The 27,993-nt window shown below is 38.7% G+C and overlaps 1 protein-coding gene across 1 annotated transcript in view; it reads right to left on the reverse strand.

The window, feature by feature from the left end:
• Positions 1-27,264, reverse strand: part of ROBO1 (roundabout guidance receptor 1) — a 328,596-nt gene extending 301,332 nt beyond the window's left edge. Inside the window, exon 1 of the mRNA XM_075033941.1 lies at positions 27,014-27,264. Within this exon, the coding sequence (XP_074890042.1) occupies positions 27,014-27,068 (55 nt within the window). The 5' untranslated portion in view covers positions 27,069-27,264. The remainder of the gene's footprint in view (positions 1-27,013) is intronic.
• Positions 27,265-27,993: the final 729 nt, after the last annotated feature.

The following is a 27,993-nucleotide window of genomic DNA, read 5'->3' on the forward strand; positions in this document are numbered from 1 at the left end:
GGGGACAGGAAGTAAAAAGACAAATAATGCTAAAGAGGCCATCTCCACAAAACACTGATGTGAATGCAAGTACCTAAAGCCTTGCATGCTTATTAGTGTTGCTCATTGTAGTCTCCATTCTCTCTCCCCCCCAACAATTTACCTGCTCTCTTTCACTAATGTACAATCTTCTTTCCCCCCCTTTCCCATTAAGAAGACTCCCTTCCTTATGAATACCTATCACCCCCTCTACAGCACACTGGCTCTCTACTGAGGCAGAAATCTATTAATAACTACTGGTGAAAAAAATCTGCAGGAGTAGACAAAATTGTAGTGGTAAATAGTGCATTGCTTCTAATGTAGATAAGACAGTACACTACTAGAGACAGTAACCCAGAGGAACTGAAGTTTCAATCCTGGAAAAAAGAATCTACTCCTAAAGATTATTTCACCAAGGTGGCGGGGGGGGGGTGGGGGTGGGGGTGGGGAATTCCAGCAACTGAAAGTAGGAATTGTTAAACGTTTGAAGTAATTGGTATCCCTTCTGAACTGAGTGATTAGTGGAAAAAAAAAACAAAACTTCTTTAAGAAATTCCACAGACAGACCATACAAATTCATCAGAAACTACTCTGAATCGAGTATTAACCTATACAACTTAAAAATTCTATAAAACATTACAGGTAAACAGTACTAAAATAAAACATAACTTAGTTAAAACAATAAAGCTGGCTTGCCCACTGCCTCCAAGTAAATATGTTTTGAAGTTGAGCTTTCAATCAAAATATGATAGGATGGCATTATAGCTTTACAAAATGAGGTACTATTCTCAAGATGAAAGATTTCTTCACACAGCTAAAAAAGAACAGATACATATTCACAACAGGGAATCTTTTAAAAAAAAAAAGCACTAACATGTTGTTTGTACATCCTCATCATCTATTTTTAAGGTCAATAAATTGCTGCATAGAGATGGCAGTTTTTGTCTTGCATATGAAGATATGTTCAAGGCACCATTTCATGAAGGAGAAATGAAGATAAAAAGTTTGAAAGATAATGTGATTGAACTTGACAAATTACTATATATACTTTATAAAAATCTATATAATACTGACAGAAGTCTGTTTAAGTTATATTTTAAATATAATGTTCAAAGTTATACTGCATCCAAAGTAATATGGTGTGATGTTGAAGATCACGTTAGTTATTATTACACTTTTAATTTATTAAATTGTCAAACATTCCTTTCCTTTCTTAGTATGGGTTTGAGGTTGTAGGCTTTTCAGTATCTTTGATGCAGTCAGTGTTGGATCACTTTTGCTTGTGGTCACTTTTGCTGAAACCTGATGACTGAATACCACAAAGCCATTTTCAAATAGTAGGAATATTCTTGAAACTACTACTAAACAACCAAATTCGAGGCTAACAATAAGAACAACACCATTCTATAAACCAAAATCAGACTTTTTTCCCCACAAAGCATCAGCTCCTTTATTCTACAGATTTTTAAGTTATCTGAGAAATAGATTTTTATTCATTATACCAAATCGCTATGTTTTAAAAAAAATCGTTTTTCTCTTCCTCCCCAAAATGCTCCCAACATAACTTTTCTGCAGACCCAAATGCAGTGCCTGAGAGGTGTGACCCATACATTTTTCACAGATGTCCAAAATAAAATGTCTGTTTACACAAACAAGTAGAAAAGATGAAAGATTAAATTACAAAGACATCTACTATGCCTTCTTATTGCTCCCATTATTGTGACCAATAGCTAATTTTAGTACCATAAATGAGCAAATTTAGCAGAGTACAGTTACTTTCCCCTGTCCTTCAAATGTAACAAGAAGAAGAAATCCCATGTACCCCTGCAGAAATAGCAGGTCAACCAATTCTCCAGGACAGCAGAACGAGAATCTCGGGATATTACAGCATCATCATAAGGAAGACCAGTGCAGGAAACCTAGAAAGGATTTATAGCTTGGTTCTTTCTCTGTGATCCCTGAAGAAACTCAATGGATGCAAACAGCAGGTATTTTCAAACAATTTACTGTAAATGACATTCATGTGGTTAGAACATACGTGCTGAATAGACCTGAGCACAGTACTATTAAATTCTTGTTACCATTGAATTTTATTGTTAACACAGAAGTATAGTCTTGCAGAACTTGTAAGCAGATGATCTTAGATTTCTAAATACCATTAAATTACATGGGTCACATGGCTCAGTTCAATCGAGAACATACCTACAACATTGCCTTCATAACTTAAAGATTCAGATTGTTTAATATTAACTGAAGTTATACATTACAAAAGAAACACACAGCAGCCAAACAGAAGAAACTTGTTCACTATGAACAATTAAACCTTAAGTCATTACTGGAGAAAAGTTAGCTCCCCTTCCCAGAATCTCTAGCACTTGCAATGGCACCATCAGCTCACTGCCACTGCTCACAGTTGGCCCAACTTGGATCTTTCCCTAGCTTTTTTTTTGCTTTTTTGTCCCCCCCCCCTTTTTTTTTTAAATAAAACCCCTCAGATCAACTCATGATAAAGCTATTCTCCAATCTTGACTAAGTCCTCATTTACAAACTACAAATTTTGCTTTGACTTGCTAGAACTTTCAGCAAGCACAAGCAATCACTATTGCTCTGGAGACTGACATTATTTTCATTTCATGCATATTGGTGAATGGCTTAGTGAGGCACAAGCCAAAGCTCCACCATGCTTCAGAACATCTTCTTCACAGAAGTCTACTTTTTAATATAAAGGTATATAATTGTCCCTCTAAATCATCACCATTAGCAACATAATTTGCCTAGAGCATCATGCTGCTTCTGCCAACCACAAATGGCAAGACTGAGCAGCGTTAGTTACTACTGGAACATTGCGTATCAACCTATGCATGCTTTCCTCCTCCCAGACACCCTCATACTATTCAACGAGAATAATTTTTAAAGAAATGGATATTCTAAGTATTAAGTACAATTTAACTCCCCCTTGCAGAAACAGGTACTGTTACCACCAAAGAGAAGTATTTCAGGAGACACACAATTAAATCTGGCTAATGCACCATCAGTTCAATTCTAAAAACATTATCTACATACATCAAATAGTTTCCAAAAGAACAAAACAATTTAAGGGAATTATCTGCAAAATGAGTTACTCGTGTTTTATTTCTGTCCAGATTGCCCTACAGCCTCTATACTGTGATAAAACATGCCAACATATCATATAATACTGGAGAATCAACAGAGAAATTTACTGGATGTGCAAAAGGAAATCAGTGGGGGGGAAGTTGTGGGAAATTCCAGTATGAGTCACCACTGAGGATCCTTGGGAGGGGAGAGGGAGCAGAAGAGAAAGAAAAGAGGAACACAGAAATAATTCCTCCTATAGAGAATGCTTTTCTATTGAAAACTAAACCAGACTTCGAAAGAGCGGCTGTGGATTCCTTAGACAGATGGTGTCAATAGATCTGTCTATTAGTCACTTTGGTAGCAGCAGTATGGTGATGGGGTTTGTAAAATGTCGCTTAAAAACTCAATATAAACACAAGACAACTACATTAAGAAGTTAATTCAACTTTCCAATACATGACACTTTTTGCCACGTACCACGTGAAACGAGCTACTGTTAACTTCAGAGTTTGCAGTTTCTGCTGCCGTTTTACAGACTGTAGTAGACTTGAACTTAAACCAAAAGCAAAGTCCCACATGGGACAGCTGGCCTTAACAGGTGAAAAGCTCAGACCTAATGGCTTTCCTGTCAAAGTCCTTCTGCATCTTTGCTTTTGCTTTCTTGTAGGAACTGACAACATGTAGTGTTGTTGGAAGTCATGATTGCTCACGCTCCTCCCTCCCCTATTGCAGGATGCCTACTTCCTACTAACGTGATCTAACATTTTAATGCTTTAGTTTTAAATGTATCTGGTTTAATTCTCTGAATTTGCATTCCAGAAATGTTTGATGCCAACAGATATAAATGAGGCATTCTTAAATGAAAACACGTGAATTTAGAATCCTTCACAAACCCTGAAACCAACTTGGTTAGCTTCTACTGAGAGGAATTCTTGTAGGGTGAAAAAAACCAACACCAAAAATAAAAAACAGATTTTGGAATTAAAATATTACCATTGTAACAAAATGTCTTGTCATAGGACCTGATAGGTTAAAGATATCTAGAATTTGATAGAATAGCTAAATGCATTAGGAACAAAGTCAACTTTGTATTTATGCAGAATTATGTATTGGCTATTAAATGGCATCCATCTGGCTAAGTTCACAAGTATATGTAAAATAATATCACTCTATTAGAAATAAAATATATTTTAAAAATACATATTCCTAGGATTATTCTCTTTATCATTGCTGGATCACTGATTCAAATAAACTGTAGCAATAACATTAAACAGCACTTTTGGTGGGAAGGAGCTCAAAGATTCACTTTTAATTCTCAGTTATATTTAGAACATTCAGAAAGTCAGAGTCTGTCCCACCGCCCTACTTTATTTCTCCAATAAGAAATTCAAGTGAAAGAAACAATAGCTGAATCCTGTTCTTTTAAGGTGGAGGCAGATGCTTAACATAGATAGAATATCTATCCTCAGAGAGAACAGAGATGTAGTTCCAATAATCTTAGTTGTCACCCATGTAAAAAGGAATGCATAAGCCAAAGACAAGGTTGGTCTTATCACAGGTAATGCATACAGTGGGAAAACTCCTTGGAAAATGGTCAAGAAGAGAAGATTTGTAATTTAATTACCCACAACAAAGCATTCCACCTGCCTAGCACAAAATCTGAGTCATACAGTTGCTGTTTTAATTATAAAAGATTCATTGGTTATAACTGTGCCTCCACTGGCACAGCAAATATATCTTCAAGAACTTTTCCCCTCTCTTTGTTACTGTGCTAGAAGGGAAAGCATTTCTGAAAGAATCCATAGGACGCACCTGAAGACAGGCAATAGCTCCTGGATGTGAGTATGCAGCCATGTTCAGATTAAGTAAGTCAGCAAGACCTTAGCCTGGTTATAGAAGCTAAATCTAGCAAAACAATACATATATATGGAGAAAACACAATATGTAAAATATCAATGACACAAAGCTCCAAAACTCCTTTCTGTCACTACTTGTCATTAGAAAAGCAGGCCACCTTCAGTCTTTCCTTGAAGATAGATCCTAAACTGTAAGCTGCAAGCCACTATTGCCCCACACGAGGCTGTTTTAAGAGGTTCATAGCTTGATATGGTGGAACAATACAGGTAATGTAGAACCATCATCACTTTTACAGTATTTTGCATTAAATTTAATTTTAATGGTGTGTGTATATATAGTAATGTACAAGAATTTTTTTGCATTTACATAGTATCTTAAGCCAAAAAAGGTGGAAACTACTTGTCATACTGTATTTAAGACTACTGCTATAAACAATTTGTAAAATACTACACTGTGTACACTGTGACTTTCATCATTCATCTTATAAAACTTAATTCCGGAGGGTGAGGGGGTGGGTTTTTTGTGGGTGTGGGGGGGTTTTTTTGGTTTGGGGTTTTGGGGTTCTTAGAGGTTTTTGTTTTGGTTTTTTGAGTCAACTGTCTTTACTACTGCAGCACTACAACCTGGCAGACACACACAAAAAAAAAAGGCGGCAGCTCCTGGCATTTCATGCTGTTCATATAAAAGGCTAAAACAATACTACTTTGTAACCAGTATATTATGTAAAATTTAAATTCACTCAGAGTTTCATGCTGTGGACCAGCATTTCCTATATGGAAAGACAAGGAATAGGAGCAGTGTGGCTTTGTGTTCCCACAGCAGACCCAAGCAAGGTAGAGAGATAAGAGGGTGTGGATGTAGGGGGAATAGTGGTATTTCCTAAGGAAACTGTAGCATTACCATACCAACGTTCCAATTAGTGTCTCAAACAACAAATGTAGAAGGAATCAAACAAAAATTCTTAGAAAGGTAGATGGAAGGAGCAATAAATTGCTAATCATTATATATTTTTAAAGTGGCATTTTCTATTCTAATGGAACAGAAAATACATTTTATAAACAACTTTTTCCTCTCTGAAGCTTTCCAAATAATAACAAGCTGTTTAAATACACACATGAAAGATTATACCTTTTTTCCTAATTATATATAAGCTTCATTATTTTAATAACACTCTAAGACACTTCATTTTTCGTTTAAGGATGAGTATTTTCTCACAGAAAATGTTCCCCCTTTCTCTAGCGTGCCTAAACATGTATTTGTAATGATGAAGACAGGCAGTAGTAGAGGATTAAAGGCCTGTCTAAAAGGAGTTTCTGAAAATTGTCAAACCTATTGGCTATTCACGAGAAGGATGAATGTGTTAAGGGAAAAAAAAAACAAGATCACAACAGACTAATATTTGTATGTTATGCAAGGACAAATCTATTTCAAACTAAATAACCAGGTATCCTGAATATAAAATATGGCAGTGTGTCATCTGGAAGAACAAGTTAATTCTTTCACGTATCTCAGAGAAGGAACGTGAAGCAAGACAAAGATTTTTGGAAGGAAGGAAGAGACACTTTTACCTTATTTAGCACAATGACTTGTCTTTGAGTTTGGGATGTAATGATCCAATAAATAATAATTCAATTCTTAAATTTATTAAGAGCAATATATGTTTATGTTCAGGATACACCAAAGTAATTCAGTAGGATTTATTTCCTTTGTACAAAAAGCCTTTGGAGAAAAGAAAAGACAATGTAAGTGAAGAAAGCTGTCCAAGACACAGTCATGAGCATGTGTATTCAACTATAAAAAAAAAAAAAAATCAATGATAAAAAAGCAATACAATTAAAAAAAAAAGAGAGCACTAAAAAAAAAGAAAGCTAAAACTTATTAAGTATTTGAAACTGACAATCAACCAATAACTGGCTATTTATGTACCTGTTAAAAAATACTATAAAACTTCAGCTACCTACCCTGAATTTTGTTGGAACTGAAGACTCATATTATACTAGATTAGCCATGTTACCTATTCCCAAATTCAGTTCTCTCTCAGTTCTGGCACTGAAATATGACTGCAAATGCATATGCCACATGGAGCCTCTGACTTGACTGTTCTAAGAAGTACTTAATGATTTTTGCATGATTTTATTTATCAAATTTACAGACTTAACTTTGAAGTCTATTCCCATGACAAATTGTTTTCATTTCTTAGAAAGCAAGGAAGGAAAGAAAGAGCTTATCTTTAGAAATTAATATAATCTCTGCCTACGAGGTTTACTTTTTCAGACTGTTCAAAGTGAAAAAAGTAAGATGAAAAAATATAAACAGAATAGTTAAGATTTTATCACTGTGGTGAGGATATCTTAATTCAGTGAGAGGAAAAATATCACTAAATATAATCTAGAGAATTCTTCTCTTCCTGCTGCTCCCGAAATTGAGAAACTTTTTTTTAGAATTGTGTTGAAAAAATGTATAATGTTGTAGACTTCAATCACAAATACTATACTAGAAGTTATATGATTGATACTAACAAATTTCAAGCAGGTTGTGACACTTCCTGTACAATTCCAAAATAATAAGGTAGTAACAAAAACTGATACATAAAAAAAAAAAGCAGTAATTTGTTGTTGGTAATATTTCTGCCTATTGTAACCTAACATCATGCTAGCACTCCTGTCACAGACAAACAAATCTGACTCATATTCCCAACTATACCTTGAAGTAACTAAACCTTATCATGGGAGGAGTAGTTGTAACATTTTAGCAGTCAACTGTCAATAGAGTTCCATATAATACACATCAGAAGGGAAGACTGAGTGAAGTGAATATACAATACTTCTCAATAATCTATGATAGGAGATAAATGCAGCGAGGATAAAGAATTCTGTCAATTTTTTTTTTTTTTTTTTACACTGAGTCACAGATTCAAATGTACATACATACACACAAAAACAAATGGAACTAGTGGTTCATTATTAAAGGATATATAAAATATTTATCCCTAACACAACATTCCTTCAACATTCCTTGTGAGACTAAAACCACTTCCTTACGATGGCAAGATAATACTGGATACAATGTAATTTTCCCTTCATGTTGTTGAATGCAGTCTTGTTCCAAGGCTACACCCAAAAAGGTAAAATATGATTTCAAAAGCCAATATGTAGCTATTTTAATAAATCTTGTTCTTCAGACTATCAATTTTCTTCATACTAGAAATATTTCCTTAAAAAACAAATACAGCTTAAGTAGCATCTACTTTTTATTGAAGGCACATAATTAAAGCTGGCCAGTGTATCAACAGCCTAATGCAGAGGCATTAATTAGCTCAACTGCTGAATACTTCCCAAACTTCTATTGCTTCTGATGATTGGGTGCTGTGATCCTCTTCCATGGCTTTCATGGCGTCTTAATTAGTGATTTCTTAATGCCATTTAAAAAAAAAAACCAAACAAAAAAAACCACACAAAACAAAAAACAACAACACAACCACAAAAAACGACACAAAACCAACCCAAACCTTAAGTTAGACTTTGCCATTGCATAAACAGGTGACCATTTACACTAGGTCAAACCAAAACAGCCCATAAAAACATCTTTACTCAGTCAATGTGAAACAAAAGTGAAGAAAAATGCTTCTTGCTTAATCTTTCTAGATTCCAGCTAATTAAAACCTACAAAGTCCTTACATTACAGATCTGCTGATATCCTGCACATTAACACACTAGGAGGAAGTGGTGAATACATGAACTGAATGGCTGTGGAAATGTACAGTTTCCAAAAGAAACTACTTAAAGATTTTGATCCCCTAGTCAGGTTCCAATTCAGAAAGAAACTCCAATTTACTTCTCATTTTTCCCAGAATTTTTGCTCACTTATTTGATATTTTTAAGTCTATATGCTTACAAGCCAGATACATTAATCTCTGGAACTGAGCCATATCCATGAAAACTGAGAAGCTTTACGTGCAATCTTGCAGGTGTGTGTGCACACTAGCACACCTTCTGACACTTTTCACAACCAAATTCAGGAAACATTGTTTCTTTTAGTTTAATTCACCCCCAAATACAAATAAGCCTCTACTATTCTGACTTGGTCTGTAAGGACATAGAAAAAGTTTAAGAGGAAAGAGCCCTGTCTGACACCTTCCCCCAAAACTGCGTATTAACCCTTCAAGACTGCCAAGTCATTTCACTGGGTACAAATATTAGCAAAATCGCAGTATTAACACTGACAATATTTAACCCAACTTAAATAGAAATTGCTTTTGATCCTACTTTATCCCCAAGGGATATATTCATATTTTAAAAATTAACTCAGTATGTAACTTGAGTAAAATAATAATTTCCTATACTACAATGTACGTAAAGGCATAATTTTGTGTAACAGTTGCCAGGGAACTATGCACGTTCCAAAACATACCAGATACATTATATAATATCTGACATAAAAAATACATATGTATTTTAGAGACATACCTTAACATGTTCAAAGAAAAGTTAACTCAAGCTGTAATTAAAATAAATCCCTATAAGCAGGGCAGGGCAAGCAAGACATCTGGATAGACTGTTTAAAAAAAGAAAAAACTAAGTGAGGCATTAAATGACAGAGCAATCACACAACCAACCAAGTCAAACCAAAAAATTTTCTGTTGCAATCTCCCACAACACTAGCCATACTAAGGAATCTCAAATCAGGAAGGAAGGAACTACTGAGGAAGTCCTGCATACAAGGGTTGTTTCTGAATAATTAGCAGAAATCCTATGTCACTGAGGACCTATAGGTCTCTAACCCTACATCTCCATCACCCTTACTACCATGCTTGCTGTGTTAAACACTGCTTCTCAAACTGCTGACATACAAGTGCCTTCAAATCCCCACTGACCTGGACCTAGAAAATGGCTTCCTAATAAGCAGGCACACAGCTCAGGGCAGAACTTTGGACCACCGCTGCTGCTGTCCAGCTGATGTACAGAAGGCAAGAGAATTCCCATGCTGTGAAGGCAATGCCAAACAAAATAGGTACCTCTGCTAGAGTATGCATGCTCATCACAGACAAATGTGATAGAGACCTGACTTAGCTCTGTTTGCAACCCTTGAGAATTTAAGAGGAGAAACCATGCTTAGGTTACCCTAAACACAAAACCACATATAATCCTCAGTTTTCTTACATATACGAAGCACATCACAGATCTGGTAAAAAGAAATATCGAAAAATCTTTCTTTGTATTTGGCTATGTCTTTCTTTGCATCCCCTGAAGTCATACGGCTGGCAGATGAAACGTCTGATGATTCAAAGATCCTCTTATAAGTCCCAGCTACAAATGACAACTAGTCTTACACAGTCAACCAGGATGAAACCATGCCTTCTGCCTGGGACTATCAGCCATTCACAAAAAACAAACCCCAATGTGATGATACTTGATACCATTTGGAAATATCCAGAACACATTCCAGGCTAAACATATCATTTGAAGTGCCTGTGGACAGGGGAAAGGAGCAAAGCTCCACATACTCTTGGTCTGATACAAGAGGTGGCATTCTGCATACAGTAATTCTTTCACTTATTGCAAATCTTCCCTGATTATGTGTTTATGAATGTTTAAAAAGTAAAACATTGCCTTATTCCTGGAGCTATTTGATCACAAAAGTAGGAAATACACATTAAAGAGTAAACATTTTGTGTGGTTGCACCTACTGTAAATGAAGAGCAATTGGTATGCAAAGCACCTCGTGTAAGAAACTTGAATACATCTGCTTACAGGAAGAACCAAAGTACTGGTCAGTAAAGAGCTGCAATTCAAACTGAACAAAATAAATTTCTCCAGTCCTGCAAACACTTAGAACAACATTAAATCTAGGTAACCAAATCATCCCATCAGTTGAAAGGGTCTAGTCTTAGAGTCTCTGGGTAGCGCTGAATTGTTAAGGACAACAACAACAAAATCTAAAGAGTCAGGTGGCATCTTCCTTCCTCATTTACTGCACACTCTTCCAATGGATATGTATGTAGTATGCTATAGAAATAAGGCTTTTTTATCTTATTTGCACCTCTTTTTTAAGTAGTGCACAGTCCAGTACTAAAAGCATCAGACTCCTCTGAGACATGCAGACAGCATTACTTGGCAACATCAGATGAGGAAACTCTAATGGCTTTGTTACTCTGACATGGTTTTTGAAGTCACCAGGTTTGTCATCCAGCTTGCTAAAAGGGCCACAATTTCCATTTGACCTGTAAGGCTATTATTTTTTGAACAACAGAAGATTTTAAGTACTACCAGTCTTGCAATTCTCTGTAACGTATATTTGCATCTATAGGGACCAGGCTGACCCAAGTCTGTCTTTGATGTAGTACTTTTAAATGGACAGAGTATGCATCCTTATGAGCCTCAAACACGTAACTATGTATATACTATTCCTTCTGCTATGTAGCAGTGTCAGGTAAACACCAACTGCAACACAGCAAAGTTCTTTGCTCCCAAAACATAGTGTTTATTTCACTTTCACTAGACATATCAAAAACCCTGGGATATGTGATGCCTCTATGTTGTGAATGGGGCAGGGCAAGCATTAGCAGTCTCCACTAAAAGCAATCTTCAGCCTCCTCCACCTACAAGCTGCTAATTATGTCAGTCATGCTGAATGATGACTGACAGTTTTGTGATCTCACCTATTCTTCAACTGAGCTCAGATCACCCACTCATTTTATTAGTAAAGAGAGGATCTGGAATGAGAAGCTGAAGTACTTATTATCCCTTTATTTCCAAAACAGCAACAGTTTACAAACTTTTCATTTGTGAACAAAACGCTACTTGCAATAAACACAATCAAGATGTAGGAATGTCAACTTCCTCCTCAGAAGAGAGGGAGAAAAAAAAACAAATACAAAACACCTAAAGTGATCTGAACTTCTCTTGTGGGATATGCACTTGCCTTTGAGTTTGCCAGTTGCTCATCTACTTGGGCTGATTCTCAAGTGAAGTAAATTAACACCGGCTCATTGACTTCACTAGAACTACACTCATTTACAACAGTTAAAGCTGACCTACATTAAAGCAGCATTTCACACCAAGGAAGAGCTGCCTAAAGACAGTTGTGGAGCTAGGAACTGCAGTGTGTTTCTATCGCATACTTAGTCCTTATGCTGAACGCCCATCTCCGAGGGCCTGCAGCCCTCCTTATGCTGCAGTGATAACAAAGCGACAGCTTATACAACCAGCTGTTTCTAACCGGCCAGCCCCGGCCACCTCACAGCTGGTGGATGACTAGACAAGATTATGTGAAAGCCTGAGAAATTGCCCTTGAAACTTCTGGGAGGGAGTGGTGCCTGTGCTTGCCAGACTAAGCTACAGAACTCCATTTTTAATGGAATTCTTACAGGTTTTGCCAACCATCCTTCTTTTAACGGAGACATGTTCTGTCTGGAGCTGGTGGTTCCTTCTGACTGGCAATGTACCATAATGAAAGGAGGCTCGACACAGAGACAATCAGATGAAGCAGGGAGAAAGAAAGTTTGTGTAATTCAGAAAGGAGAACTGTTAGGATACCTCCACGCCCTTGAATTTCTTTTCTACCATGCATAAATGTAGGTCTGAATACATAATCCAAACCATTAATGAAGGGAAAAAAACAACCAAACCCCACAACCACTGGAACTAAATAAAGATTTAATATACTTGGGGAGATATACAGCACCATTCAAGAGTGCAAGAAGGATAAGCACATGAGCCCTGCGGCAAAAGAAAATAATATTCAATAGATGTAACAAGAAATAAAAGTTCTAAGCATGTCTCATTTTGAACTTGAGGCAAAAACGAACAACCGCCTACTTGCAGATTTTAAGGAAGAGGCTCTGGGAAAGCTACAGAGATGTTATTGTACAAAATCTGACACCCCAGAATCCCTCAGCAGCAACAGGCATTCCCAACCAAGCATAAATGGAAGCCTGTACCTCTCACTTTTCTCTCTTCACTTTTCTGCATTAACTGGTTAAATGAGGATACAGAGGCTGCACTCAAATTTTTATCAAATGAGTGCACCTTTGTTTTTCGTGGGTTTCGGGGTTTTTTGTTTGTTTGTTTTTTTTTAAATTAGCTTAACCTTGTTAAATCAATTCTTATACTTACTAGGGCATGACCTTGTTTACACAAGACTAAGTGCAAAACCCTGACCTCTGTATTTCCATCATGACCTCAGAGAATAGAGCCCACTCACCCCACCCCAGTTCTTGCAACTTTAATTATGTTCAACAAGACTGCTGTGCTTTAAAGGTATCATTTACCGAGACCAAAAGCTGTTTATTTTTATTCCTGTTAATCACTTCCATTTTGGTTTATTCCATTTATATGTCCTAGCTTTTGCAATCAGACTGGATCACTTCTTCAGATGCAGCTGAACAGCTTCTTACACTAGTATACAGCCCTATAAAAATCCACACTATTTAGCTTTTATCTGTTGTAAATGGAATCCATCACAGAAATTCAAAAAAGCTTCGAAATTGCTTGGTTCTTTAAGAAATCTTTGAATCTGGGGGGTGGGGGAGCAGGGGGTGGTGCGCAGACAGGGAACAAGGACAGGTCCTACCTGTCTCATTACTTACAATTTCAGCATCATGAATCAGGCTGGTATCTTTAAAAGAAATTCCAGCCTTTCTGTGTAACCTCCCTGTCACTCAAAAAACACCCATTCTCTTTCCACATACTGTTGAACTTAAATTTTCTGGAATAAAGTCAGAGAATTGAGTGAAAAGCCAAGTCACCAATGCAATTTTAGAACTATCTAGAAGGAAATCTTAAACACACTAGGGGAATTTTATTAGGGTTTTATCTCAACAGGTTCTTCAAATTGTTTAATGGCATACGATCAAATCTACAAAAATACATTAATTTTAGAAGTTAAGCTATAATAAAGCCATTATCATTTAGTTTATCATTATCACTTAGTTTAAAGCCATTATCCTTTCACTTTAGATTTAGAAGATGAACAGCCTAAAGAAAAGTTGTATTAGATTCAGTTTATTTAATGGGACTTCTAAATTGAAATAAAAAGTATGTAGTTTGAACTATAAGGCAAACTGCACAAACTTCACATTTTCTTTTCTGTACCACATGAGCTATTTGCTCACTAGACATAAATGGGTAGAAAACAAGAGTTTCTTTGTTTGCGTACATTAACTTAAAGCTGTAAAACTCATTCAGCCAAACTTTCACCTTTAAACCTTAACCTGACTTGTAACAACATTTGTAGCCTCTAAAATTACACTGCATGCACCCAGACGGAGTTAATCACCCTTCACTTTTGATGCATAGAATAATGATCTACCACTTAAACTTGAGCCCTTAAAAGCCTGAAGAAAAATACTTATGAATCTGTGTCTTAAATCAATAGCAAAATAACAAACTCTACTTAGCATTGCCCAGTTGAAAAGGAAAACAAAACAAGACATACAACTGGTAGCTCATGAAAGTTGAAAATAAGTGCATTTAAAGTCTCCTTAGAGATGAAATTCATGCTTCCCAGCACATGCTATTGATCAAACACCTGGTATTTTTAGGAAAAAAAACTAGTCACAGAGGAAAAGTCTGGCTTTATTTTTTCTCTAATTTAAAACTTTGGGAGGGAAAAAAAATGAAATTAAGTAGAGGTTTGAAAATAGCATGTTCTAAAAGCTGATGAGCCTGTTATCATTTTAAATGGCTGGCACCATTCTTTCTTTAAAGAAGTGATCTGTGCTTAAGACTTTGTTTGTAATATATTATGGTTCCCTTCACACATTGTGCTAATAGGAACCAGACTGTATTAATTTTCAAACTTGAGCAACAGCAATAGTTGAGTATTTTTGCTATCTAAAAAAAAAACAAACTCTCAGATTTATGTATTATACTTCTCTCACAATCCTGGCTAAATGCCACAGAAAAAAAGGGTACTATACAGCACGAGAAAATTCAAAGCCAAAAATGCTTTGAAAAAGCTATTAGACACGCAAACAAAACTAAACAAAGCAGATAAAAACGAGAAGCTAAACCAAAACCACTTTGGTTATTGAGGAAGCAGGGGAATGACTCACTATCATAGGAAAGACACCAACAGCACCAACACAACATGCAATAAATCCAACCTTGCAGTCAATGACAAAAATGGATCCTAAATTGCAAAATTTGGTTAGTCTTGAAACTTTCCTCACTTTTTAAGTTTAGAAGTGACATTATTAATCATCTCTTTTTTCCCCACTATTAAGTTTTTCTATGTAATATCACATAATGGAAAAGTGACAGACAACTTGATCCTTTTCAAGACAAGGTAAAAATTGAAATCAGTACTTAAACTTCCTTTAAGGGTCTGAGGATTCATCCCAGTTTTGTTTTTCTTCCTCGGGCCACAAAAGGAATGAGTTGCTGTTTCTCTTTCATTTATGCTAATAAAGAACAGGGAGCTATTTTTATTTTCTCTTTATTACTGCTTTAAAAAAAAAAAAGAATCCTCATTTTAAAACAAGTTTTAACAAGTATGTTGCAGTCTGCACACATAATGCGTTGGGTGGAGTAAAAGCCCTCAGAAACTGCGCACAGAGCCAATAATGGACTTGTCGCCAACACCCTGTGATTTCATGACTGCTAGAACAAAAACAAATGCCACGTTCAGTTCATTGCAAAGAAACAGATTCATTAACTTGATGTGGCTTTTTATTTGACCTGTGTAAGGTGAGTAAAATAAAATTTCATTTTATGAGATTCAAAGTGATCAGCTGCAAGCCTACAGGAATTGTGATGAAGTGACCAAGTTAAATGACTAACACTGTTTAATTCTAGTTATTACTGGACTGTAGGTCACCATGAATTTTTAGCTGTGAGGTTGTTGCTTTCCTTCCTGCAATAAGGTAACAGGCAAACAAATGTCAATGTCTTTCTGTAAATTGATGTAAAATAAAGTGTAAATTCCTGTCAAAGACAGAAACATCAATCCTGAAGACACAATAATCTTAGTGCAGACATTAAGCCAATCTTTTTGGAATAATAACAATTGACTTCATTGACATTTAAATAGTAATTTCCTTCCAAAAAAAAAAAAAATCATAGTTATCAGTCAAAATCAAATCTCTACAGTATCAATAATCCTAATAGTCAAAGAAAAAAGAAAAAAAAAAAAGCTGCCTGTACAAATAACATTCACTCCTGGTCACAATGTTAAAGCACTGGGTCAACCTAAATCTGCCAAACTTCCTAGCTTGGCTCTCCCAGTAAAGGCAGGGAAAAAAAATCCCCACCCGATATGGAGTATTGGGGCGGGTGAGTGGGAGGGAATTAAGTGGTCTCATTTCACATTATGGTAATGGCTACCACATAAACGTATGGATGGAAAGAAATAATCATTTAGCTTTAAAAAGTCTTACCTCCTTGCTTTCTGCTGGACACCCCCCCCTAAAAAAAAAAAAAAAAAAAACCACAAACAACAACAACAAAAAAACCACCTTTACAAAAACCAACAAGATAGTCATTAGAACAGTGGGAAAACCAGCAATCCAGAAGTCAAAACTGTTGTGAGCAGAGATTTTTCAGCAATGCAGTTTATGGAACCTCAGCCCCTAGCTAGTAGAGATTAAAGCTGAATTCTATTTTAGTATTTGCAGTGGTAAGCCCCAGAGGGATAATATCTTGTTCTAGAAGGGCCTAGCTCCCTTTTTTTTTTCTACCCCTATGAAATTGCTGCAGAAAGGTCAACCATTTTAAGCAACAGCGTCATAAATTATGATATCCTTTGTTTCTTTTTACAGTTCTAAAAAAATTAACACTTGAACACATACTTCACTGGTTTCTCTATTCCCTTCACTAAAAACCCAGAAGTAAACAGAAGTGTACCTGATACAAGTACTATAATCCTCCTATGGAATAACAGCCTTTGAACATTACTCCTGATATGATACCAAGCTATATTATCATTCAGCTCAGTAACTGCCAGAATCATGCTCAAGAAAAGTTAAAATAAGTACTCTGTATGTCTCTAATCTTATTTTACTTTACAGGTTTCAATATTTTCCTTTTCCTACAGATAACACAGATTAACACTCATGAGTGAAAAAGAAAATAGAAATAATTCTTTTCTGAAGTTTTCTAAGAAGCAAAGTACTCACCAGCAGTAAAATTCCACCCTGCACACTCCTTCCCATTTCAAGGCTCTGACTGCTGCATACACATTTTAGAAGACACAAAATGTTCCTCAGAACAATTGTTCCAAAGTTAATTTCTTAGTTTCTACACTTAACAGCAACACTTAACAGATTTCTGCTTGTATCAAAAGATAGGTTAGACTTTCTTCCACCTTCTGCATTTGAGAGATAAATAGTAGCAATGGTTCCTTCTTTGGAAGAGTTTTAGTTTTAAATTACTTGCTTTTAATTTTTAAGGGCTGTATAACCTAAGCAATAAGTCTCATTAATCACTACTGCATGATTTAACCCAGCCATTCAGTTCCAGATGCCACTCAGTGCTAGAGATATGCTAATTCCTCCCAAGCTTTAACCTCCTTTTGCAGTTGAAACCATAATTTTCCACGTTGGTGGAGACAGGATTTTACTCCTTGCACAGGGCCTCCTGCCAATCACTTTTATGCCTGAGCATTGGCACACTGCAAGCTCCATTCCACGGTTACATCAGATACCTTTTCATTAAATTTGTTCGTTGTATACACCCTCTCTCTTACATTCTGCTGCTACAGCATTATAGTCCCAAACTCTACCCTCTCCAGTGACAACTCCTGGTTTGGGTAGCAAAAAGTAAAATAATTTGTTGCCACCTTTACCTTGTTTTCTTTTCTCCTTATTTCCTCACACTACTTTCTTTTAATTTTTTTTCCCTTTATCACCTCCTACCATTAAACACTTTGATTGCGAATTATCTGTCAACTGCTGTACCTAGGGCATCAGCTATATTCCAAAACCAGAAAGTTGCACTGACAGAGTTGTTCTGTGAGTGGGAGGTGAGGGGGGAAACATTCAGAATTTGCAAATCCCAGTTCTTAACGTGCCTGGCATCCAAGAGATCTCCCAGCACAAAGCCAGAGCAAGCGTTGAGTTCAATACCAGGTGTCAAGAGGTTTTGGTAGAAGAAAAAGAATAGTGACATTGCTGAACATTTGATCCAAAATCTGTATTTTATGACCCTGTATTACACATTCACCAATTAAATACAGGCACAACCTATTTTTGGATTTGGGGGCTGCTACGCTTATCTTGGGTTTACATGCTTGGCCTTCTTTGGCCAACAGGAGATGTCTAAATTGAAAAGTCTGCTTTTGACTGATGTTAGTAAAATGCACTACAGAAGTGACAAACCAAGAAACTTCTGAAAGAATACATACTCAAACACATTTTTTTATTGGCTTCTCACCCTACACAGAGATACAGATGCACATGAAAATTCAAAGGTATGCAGCTTTTTTCATTAATTGGCTCTTAAGGAAACGTTCACCACAATCTCAGTTTTCAGATGAACTAAGTACCCACAATGAACCATAAACATTCGCAACTGAAGATAAAGTCAAACACTTTATGCAATTTAATTTAAACACAAGAATCAAGAGTTTCAAAAGGCACTACTGATTTTACATGGCTCCAAATTGAGGCTGTAAGTTCCCAAATTCAACAACTCATAATGTCCTGAATTACAACAATCTGAGTTTTAATGTTTACTGAAAACCAAGCCACTCTTTAAAGCACATCCATCTGGTCACTACCAAAATCCCATTTCTTTCACCCTTTACCTACTTCCAAAAGAAAAGTTCGTCCCATGAACATCTTTAGGCCTACATGATATCCTTGGCCATGTATTATATCCTAATTTCTAAAATGGGAAACTATTAATGTATATTATGCTACTGTGGAAGCAAATCGTAAAAATTAAAGTCTTCTATATATGAACCTAAAACCATGAACTGCTTTATATGTCTAATCTTCAATGTAAAGGCAGTTAAGCAATTATATAAGAGGCAATATAACTAACCCAGAATGTAAAATAAATATCTTGCCTGGGGACATGCAAATTTCAGAACGCACAAAAATGCTAGCCAGGCAAGTTTTAATGCAATACTAGCATGAAACAGTTTAACAATACTAAAGAAATCACAATTCTGATTTATGTACAAGACAGTTAAAGGAGCAGAAGACTACAAAACCGAATAATGTCAAAAGTATAGACTATACAGTTCTCACATGGCTGTCACAGATGACTTTGGATTTCACTGGTTGGAAACCAACCCTTGCTATACCCTGCACTGCATGTCTGAGAGGATAGGTTGTTCCAAAACTGCGCTTATCCAACTGCTAATTCACTATGCAAGATGAAGAAAATAAAATATTAAGTTTAAGATGTTAAATCCAGAGCTCAGCACAGGCTTGTCAGCTTTACAGATCTTTAATGCACAGTAAGGGGTCTTGATGTTATTTTAATCATTCACTATATTAGCATTAGACTTAAGGTAATGTAACACCATATTGAGCAAATACTTGCCAACAGAAAAGGGCAACTTGAATAATTTTGCATATATGACTATGCATTTCTTCAAAGAAAGTATACGTATTTCAGGACTGCAAGCAGTCCAGAAAACATGCTTGTTTTCTGATTAAAAAAATATTCATACCATTTCAATAATATTATATTCAACTAGACATTTTGGTCTAAGCTGAATTTGTAGTAAGTTATATTTAAATGAAACGCTCTATTTATTTAACTTACAGTGATTTACTTAAATGTAAATAAACATTTAACATAGTACAGAAAGCCCTGTGCCCCTCTAAAGGTGTAAAGGTTGGTGGCAGAAAACAAGAAATGAAGGGGAGGACATTGTAGAATTTACCTCTACCACCAGTCAGCAAACCCATAGAGGTACTCTCCTCTTGTTTAGTATGGAATCCAATTCTTTTTTATGGAATTTCTTTGAAAACCAAGTAAGAAAGAAATCTTCAGCAACATACATATTATTTTGTGAAAGTATATATGCTAATACAAGCATTCTATAAGTCAGCATTCTGACTAAGAAAATGAATACCTAATATGTCTTTATTAAAAAAAAACTGATGTTTTTATGCACTAGATGTATAGAGTTTATATTGAAAAAAATCCCTGAAGATAAAAACCAAATGTGTTAAAAATTAAGTTGAAGATGACATAAAAAAATGCTATTGCTGTTATCAAAATCCATGTATTTAACATCTACATCAGGAGGTGAAGTTCACACCCAAGTCACACTATCAGGGCCTTCACTGCTGCAGCAACACATTGACATCATTTCACTAAAAGCTAGATGGAAAAGTGCTCAAGTTCTATGCAGTTCTTTGGATAGTGGCACTGAAAGCAACTATGGGTATGCTTGAGGACCTGAAAAATAGTTTTCAAAGATGTAAAGCTGCTTTTTAAACTCTTAAAACATGCTGAACCTTTATTTAGATCTACAAGTGCATACTCTGCTGATTAACAGTAGATTCTCCTTCCTAATCTTCCAAGTTTCTGTTTCTGGAAAACACAATTAACATTACTTCCCACTAAAAAAAAAATGAAGGCAAAAGGTTTTCTATTCCCCTTCTCACCACGGAATTCTCCTCCTTCTGGTAAGGCCACCTTAAGGATGTACCACTCAATAAACCATTCTGTCCTCAGCAAAGGAAAAACAACTTCTTTGTCCACGGGTGTGAACAGAGCATTCTGCTTATTTCCCTCAACTGCAGCTGCTCAGACGACAAGCAGGCTCTAAATTAAAAGACTAGCCTGCCACCATTCACAAATTACATTATTGTCAATTTATCTATTTTGTTTTAATCAGTCATAAACAGACACACATACACACATCAGTCTTGGTCTGATCTTAAGCTTCAGAACAAGAGAGGCATGGAAAATATCTACAAATCTCAGAAAACCCTAAAATAGTTCTCAATATTTGACAGTACTTAACTTCAGTAGTTGTTCATATACTCCTTCACTTTCCCACTAAAAATAGTTTCCTCACTTTATTTTCAAAAGACATGCAAAGAAATAGAAGATAGAGGCTTTCCTTAAGCCTCTATTCACTGTTTTATTGAAGTGCAGGACATTTTCCCTACTACTTATGCGTGAAATGCATGCTCCAGGAAAGTTAAATGAGAATAAATACTTGCCTACCTCTCCCTCTAGCTGACTTTGTGCAGTTGTTTTAACATCAATTAAAACATACATTCCTGGTCTGAGAGGCCTACCCTTGTACCTCTTAAAAAATGTTCCAGAACCATATCTTATCATTTTTGTGGGTAAATCTGGGTAAATGCAGAATTGTTCTAATGAAATCATTGTGTCAACTAACAGAGAAATACTGGCATCCAGAATTAAATTCACCGCCACTTTATTTCAAAAGAAGCTTACCATCATCTTCAGTGAAAGGTAACTTCCAGTACCTGGCCTAAGTCTTTAAGCATCCTGATTATTAACTTAGCTCTTTAAAAAAAGAAAACCGCAAAACGTAATACAACAGAGTAACAGAACTCTGCACATCTGACTGAAAACTGAAGTCATTATCAGCTTCCCAGTTGCTCCTCTTTCTCACCTGTTGAGGTTTTCCATAGTACCAAGTCTCAAGTGTGCGAGTTCAACATAGCTGCTGCCATCTACGGCCCATGTCTGTAGACAAAAATATCTGTTCTCGTAAGAAATTTTCTTTCTTCACATAAAATGCCCTTCTACCCACACCAATTTAGCACTGATTTAAGGCTGATGCAGTAATGGGCCAAGAGGCATCAGCGTCTGTATGAAATGGTATTAGGACCTATGTAGGTAATCCTAAAGAAGGTATGAAGAGAAGGTATAAACTAGTAAATTATCTGCCCTTAAAAGCACCTCAAACTTTGAAGATACTTAAGAAGTAGCTCTACTCTCACCTCTCAGTCAAGCTTCTAGTCACTAACAGGAAAATACTCTTATTTCCCCTGTTAATACAATTTATTGGACCTAAAATACACCTCAGTCAGTACTTTTTCACTATTTACTTTACAATTTTATGAAGAGGCACTCAGGTGAAAAGTTAAGGAAGGTCATCGCCACCAAATGAGATTATATAGCAGAATACACAAATAAAATGTGTCAGGACCTCAGCATATAAAATTTTTAAGTGCCCTTTAGTTTGCTTGGGAAGAGCAAGGTTCCTACTAACTTCCCAACCTCAAAATAACTTCAAAATATTAACAACTATTGACAACAAAAAGCCTCATTCTTAACCATTCAATTACACAAAAAAACCAACAAACTCGCAACAATAACTTATACATTGATACCACTGATCTTCACTATGAAAGAGAAATATTCTGAAGAAGAATCTAAAAGAGCTGCCATGACACCAAGCAAAGTGACCGTTACTCATACAACACCTTTAACAATGACAAAAATAACAAATTGTAGAAGCTGAGCAAGTGACTGGACTTGCTAGCCCCAGCGTATTATTAAATTAATTAGAGAAAGCTATCCCCTAATGAGACATAATATTACACTTGTTTAGGATTGTGGAACAAAACTCTTCCAGTTACTTCAGAAAATTATGTGCCAAACCAAAAACAATATTATTTGAGAGAAAGGGAATAGGTTCTCAGATTTTTAAGTACAGCAGTAGATTTCTCCATCTTGAATGTCTAAGTATTTTATATTTCTACCTCTTACAAAAACAAGATCGGCTTTGATCCCCCATTGGGCCTCTTTGGCCATCACTTCCAAAGCATTTTATGTTAAAACATCATTTGGCATGGATATCACATGTTAATATTTGACATTAAACATTGTTGTTACCCAAGTGTCAGTAGTTTCTGATAGTATTTGTAATGGTCCATCCATCTTTGTAGATCTAATCAGAACCATTAGCCTGTAGACTTTGGGCAGGAGATTCAGGAGTATCCTTCACGTAAATTCATGGTTTCTAATAAAAACTGGGCAGTACACAGTAATCCTCCAAAATTCAGTACCCTGAACATTACAGATGATCCCTGCTAATGAAAATACTGTGTTGCTTCAGGACAATGGTATGGGACTACATTACATAGAAGCAAGAAAACATTTGACAATCAACACCGACAATGGTGAGCAAAAGTCATCTTGAGTGTTCTTCTGTTTTAAACAGGTATCCAAATCAGTTGCTAAGCTGTATGAAAAAGTGTATCTTTCTAGTTTAAAGGTAACAAAAAAAACACACTAATGCAAACTGAAAACAAACAAGTTTGATCTCCACAGATACTATCAGTACTCACAAGGATAAGTGGCTTTGAATCAGTCAAACACCTGGATACTTGGAGAATATTCCATCACAAGTAAGGAATTACCAATTTCATAATATGTGGGGGGGTTTTTTTCTAGTTTGAAGTCCTCAAACACAACGCAAGCATGGCCAGCTTCTTCAACTGTAAGCAGCTGACTCAATGTTTCTTAAATATTCCTACAGTAAAATTACTTACAACTGCACGCCATGCATTAGGGGTAAGTGAAAAACACCTGGGGTTTACATTTTCTTGGGCAACTTATTTGCTTTACAGATTATGCACTTCCATATTCATAATCCTTTGAATTACTGTGTATTTTTTTTTTACATCTCTCATTTTATTACTATTAGGCAGAGAATTTCAAAAAAGAGCAGAAACATTTCCTGAAATACTCTACTACTTCATGAAGGGAAGCTTCCCTCTTTAAGTACAAACTTAGGAGACAAACAAACAAAATGCGTCAAAGAAATGGCTGATTTATTTACTCCAATAGCTAGGCTAGCCAACCGGAAAGGACTTTGGGGACACTTCATGGACACCTTTAAACTACTAACTGTCATAAGATAACTCTCCCATGAAAGAATACAAGAGACAATTTTGCCCTCCACTGGCTAGAACTATCACTGGAAACCATGCCTGCCTCGCTGCTGTCAGAGCTGCCTACTTCATACAGCATGAAAAGCCCTCTTGAGCAAATGTACCAATCCAATTTGAAGTACGGTAATTAGTACTGGATATCATGGACAGGAAAGGCGGAAAACATGTTGAGCAGGTGGGAATCAGCAATGCAATGAATCACCTTGTAGAAATATCAAGATTTCTGTGGAGGGATCAGAAAAATCAAACTAACATACTTAGCCTTGAGAATTGCTAGAGCAGTGAACACACATATGGAAAACCAGAACCTTGATGCTCTTATTCCCAGCAAAAGCATTCTGCATGTTACTCTCCAGATAACTGAAAGCTTTTATTTTTCAAACGTATCAATTTGATGCTGCTGTTTCTTGAGGGGTGGAGAGATGAAAACTCTATGGATTAGGAAGGAAAGACTGCCTCAAAATGGAGGAAAAAGGGCAGAATGCAGATAAATACTCAAGAAAACAAGGATACCAGAGAAGTACCCCTTTAAAGCAATTTTTATTCTTATCTCTATGCAAAGCAGGATTGAAATTACATTGGGAGAATAAGGGAGGAAAGCTGCTATATTCCAATGTTGAAAATTATTCAAATTTAAGTTTATTCAATATTTATTAACCACAGGCTTAGATGAAAGAAGGTACTTCACAGGATTGCACAGAGGCAACACCACGGTAAAAATTAGGGTTCTTAAATTCTAAGTGGTTTACCAATTACTGTTTCAACAAACACTAACCCACTTACCTTTCTATTATTAAAATTTTCCTCCTCCCCATCCCCCAATTACTTCCCACCTCTCAGTAAAAGTTTCTAACATCCCATTTAGAGTGTGGCCACACAAACCGTTGATTCAGTACTGGGTGTAAGTCAGGGAAGTGAAAACCTTCAGTGGAAAAGGGAGGAAAGGATCAATCAACTTGCAAGCAGATCAGCTGTCAGTAGAACTCAAAGGATTTCAGTGTGGAAACTGCTGTAGATGACTCCTGTCCTTCCTTCTGCACTGCCACCATCTGCCCTCAAACTTCATCCTGCCAAAGGTTTCTGGCATCTCCATTGTTCTATACACAAGACTATTTGATCACACTCTAGCTGAGGGGAAAAAGAAACCCCTCTGGTGAGGGAGTTGGAACAAAGTTATTCTCTGGCATTTGTCTCTATCTTTGTTACTGACTTTGCTTACATGGAAAAATTAAAAACCTCCATAAAAATTCATGGCTTTTTTTCTCTTTTTTTCTGTCCAACAACTCAGCTGGAATCAACATTATTAAAGAGAACATCCCCATCCTGAGGGGAAAAGAAAAGATAAAATAAAAAAACAAAGCCCCCAAAACCCTTATATTCATCTTACTGTATTGAGCACTTATGTGAGAAATAGATTGATAAAATAAAAAATAAATAAAAAAACAAACCCCAAAACACCTAACTATCTCTTAACTTGGAATTTAAGACACCCCAGTACAGAATTGAGTTACAGAGTACGTTGTCTATGAAGTGAACTTTTCCATGGTGGGGGCGATCGGCATGAAAGATTTACAAAGCAAATTGTTGAAAAGGCTCTTTCCCATTCCAATTGTTTCTTCCATTAGATAAAGAAGGCAATGCAGAGAAAAGCAAATTAAAGATCGCATGACTGACACGGTCAAAAGTTAACAGGGTTAGAGTTACTCTCTTCTTTTAAAAGAGAGATGCAAAGCTTTCCATATTCAAAGCCACAAGAAGCAAACTTAATACCTAACAGCAAAAATTTAATAGTTAAGTTTATGATATAATCTCGAAACAGACAAGTTATTGCATTTGGTGACATAATTAAGACTTAAAGCTTCAGGCAGTGTACTTAAGTCTTTCAAAAACGTCATTCATTCATTCATTTACTGACCAGGTGTCTCATGCTACCATAACTTTAATGACTCAAAGGGGTCCTCAGCAAACTTATAAAAATCAATTAAGGTAGAAAAGTTAGCACCCAAACTAACCTTAACTATAAGGCAAGGTTTTACTGCATTTACCCGTAGCTTAACATATGACAAAAGGCGCTGCTGAGAACGGGAATACTGCAGGCAGACGAATCCGGGCTCTTAAGAGAAACAGGAAGCTTATGCAGAAACAAACCGCAAAACCCCAAGCACCTTCACGACTGCTCCGGTCCACGTTGAGACCGCCGCGGTGCCCCGGCTGAGCACTGCCACGGGCACGCCACCGCGAAGCGGGGGGGGCGCCCGCCCGCTCTGAAGTCACCGCAGGCAGCCCTCCATCACATTCCTCGACACCACAGTTTCGCGGGGCGCTCACCCAGAGCAAAACCTGCTATCAACAACACCCTATTAGTAGGACCCGATCTTTAATCTACAGGCACGATAAGGTGCCCCAACACGCATAAACCCCGCGCAAACAGTGACTAATGGCCGTTAATCCCCCCTATCTCCTCGGCCATCTCTCCTGCTCCCATTTATCACGCCGGCGCTTCACTTCACACACGTGGGTAAACTTTAACCGCCGAGGTGAAGCAAAACCTGTCCCCAAGCCTTCCCACCCCCGTGCTCCCCACCCGGGGCGAGTGCGGTGGGTCAACCCCGTCACGCGTGGGCCCGCTGCCCGGGCTGCCCCGGCGGTTGGGAAGGGGGAACGGCCGTTAACGGGCCGCCCGGGGGGAGTGAGCCGTACCTGCGGCCTCTCCCCTGGCGCGTTATCCGTGCAGGGCCCCAGCCGAGCGGAAGGTGCAGCCCGCCTCCCGCGGGAGGACGGGGTCACTTCCCGCCGCCCCCTCGCCGCCGGGGCTCCCCCCCAGCCCTGCTTACATCAAACGACCCTCAGGAGCCGCCGGCGCGGGAGGGGGCACCGCGGCCGCCCGCAGCCCTGGGGCTGCACCCGGCGCCCCGCAGGCCCCCCCCCCCCCCTCCGCCGGTCTGCGCGCCCAGCCCCGGGGCAGCCCCCTCCCGCGGAAGGGCCACGGCCGGCGGCAGCTCCTGACACCGGGCCCGGGGCAAACGTCGTCTGGGAGCCCGCCGGGTGGAAACCAGGCTTCGTTTCCGAGGAAAGGAGGGGGGCGGGAGGCGCGGAGAGCCCGGCTAGCGCATCACCCCCCCCCCGCCAAACCGGGGCGGGCGGCGGGAGCGCGGCCACCGCCGCGGCCTCCTCTCTGCGTCGCCTACAAGTGGTGGTTACCTGAGGTGAGACATACGAATCCAAAGAGGTAAAAGTGAGCAAACTCCGCGATCATTGTCCTCGGGTGGCGCCTGCAAGCAGTCTCATGCCAGAAGAGCGGGGGGAGAAACGAAGAGCCCCCAGTTGTAATTCCACAGAAGCTTAACGTAAGCGAGGTTTCCTAATCCCGCCGGACTCCCAGGGCGAGCACCCTCCGGGGAGGGCGCTGTCAGATGCGCGGGGCTCCAGCAGCACGCCGACTCCGGCCGGCCTCCCCGCTCCCGGCCCGGGCTTTTCTAAGCGGCGCCCTGACACTTCTCAGGACCATCCAAAGCGACGGGAGAAAACAAAAGATCCTCGAGTTCCCGCAGCCGACGTCCGCCGCCTCCCGATCGCAAGTTGCCGCTCCGGGCCGAGACTTTGCTGGGGGTGCCCGGGACGAGCCAGTAACGGGACGCAGCCGGGACGGGCACGGACCGGCCACCGCCGCCCTTCGCGAAGGCGAGAGGCGGGCAGGGAAGCGCTCTCCGCGAAGTGCCCCGCCAAGTCACTGGGCAGCCGGCGAAGGGCGAGCGGCGTCGCGGGGCGAGCTGCGGGCAGAGCGCGGCGGCGGAGCGGCGGCAGCCCCCGCTCCCATGACGGGGGAAGGAGGCGTGCGCGTCGGAGGGCCGCGGCGGAGCCCGGCCGCGGTCAGGCGGGGCGGCGGGCAGGGGAGCCCCGGCGGCAGCCCCTCGCCCTGCCCAGCATCGCCGCCGCCCCCTGCACGCGGGAATCCCAAACTCGCCCACTCCCCAGCGCCGGAGGAGGGCACAAGAGGGACGAAGGAAGAAAGAGAAAGAAAGGAGAGAGAGGGAGGGCGAGCAAAACTTCCCCGGGCCAACGCCCCCAGCCACCCACCCGCCCTCGGTGCGGCGGCAGCAGGAGGAGGAGAAGGAGGAGAAGGAGGAGGAGGAGGAGGAGGAGGAGGAGTGGCTCCTCGCCTTCCCCCGCCGCCGGGGCAG

The sequence above is a fragment of the Buteo buteo genome, chromosome 8 (assembly GCF_964188355.1).
Source record: "Buteo buteo chromosome 8, bButBut1.hap1.1, whole genome shotgun sequence".
Lineage (NCBI taxonomy): Eukaryota > Metazoa > Chordata > Aves > Accipitriformes > Accipitridae > Buteo > Buteo buteo.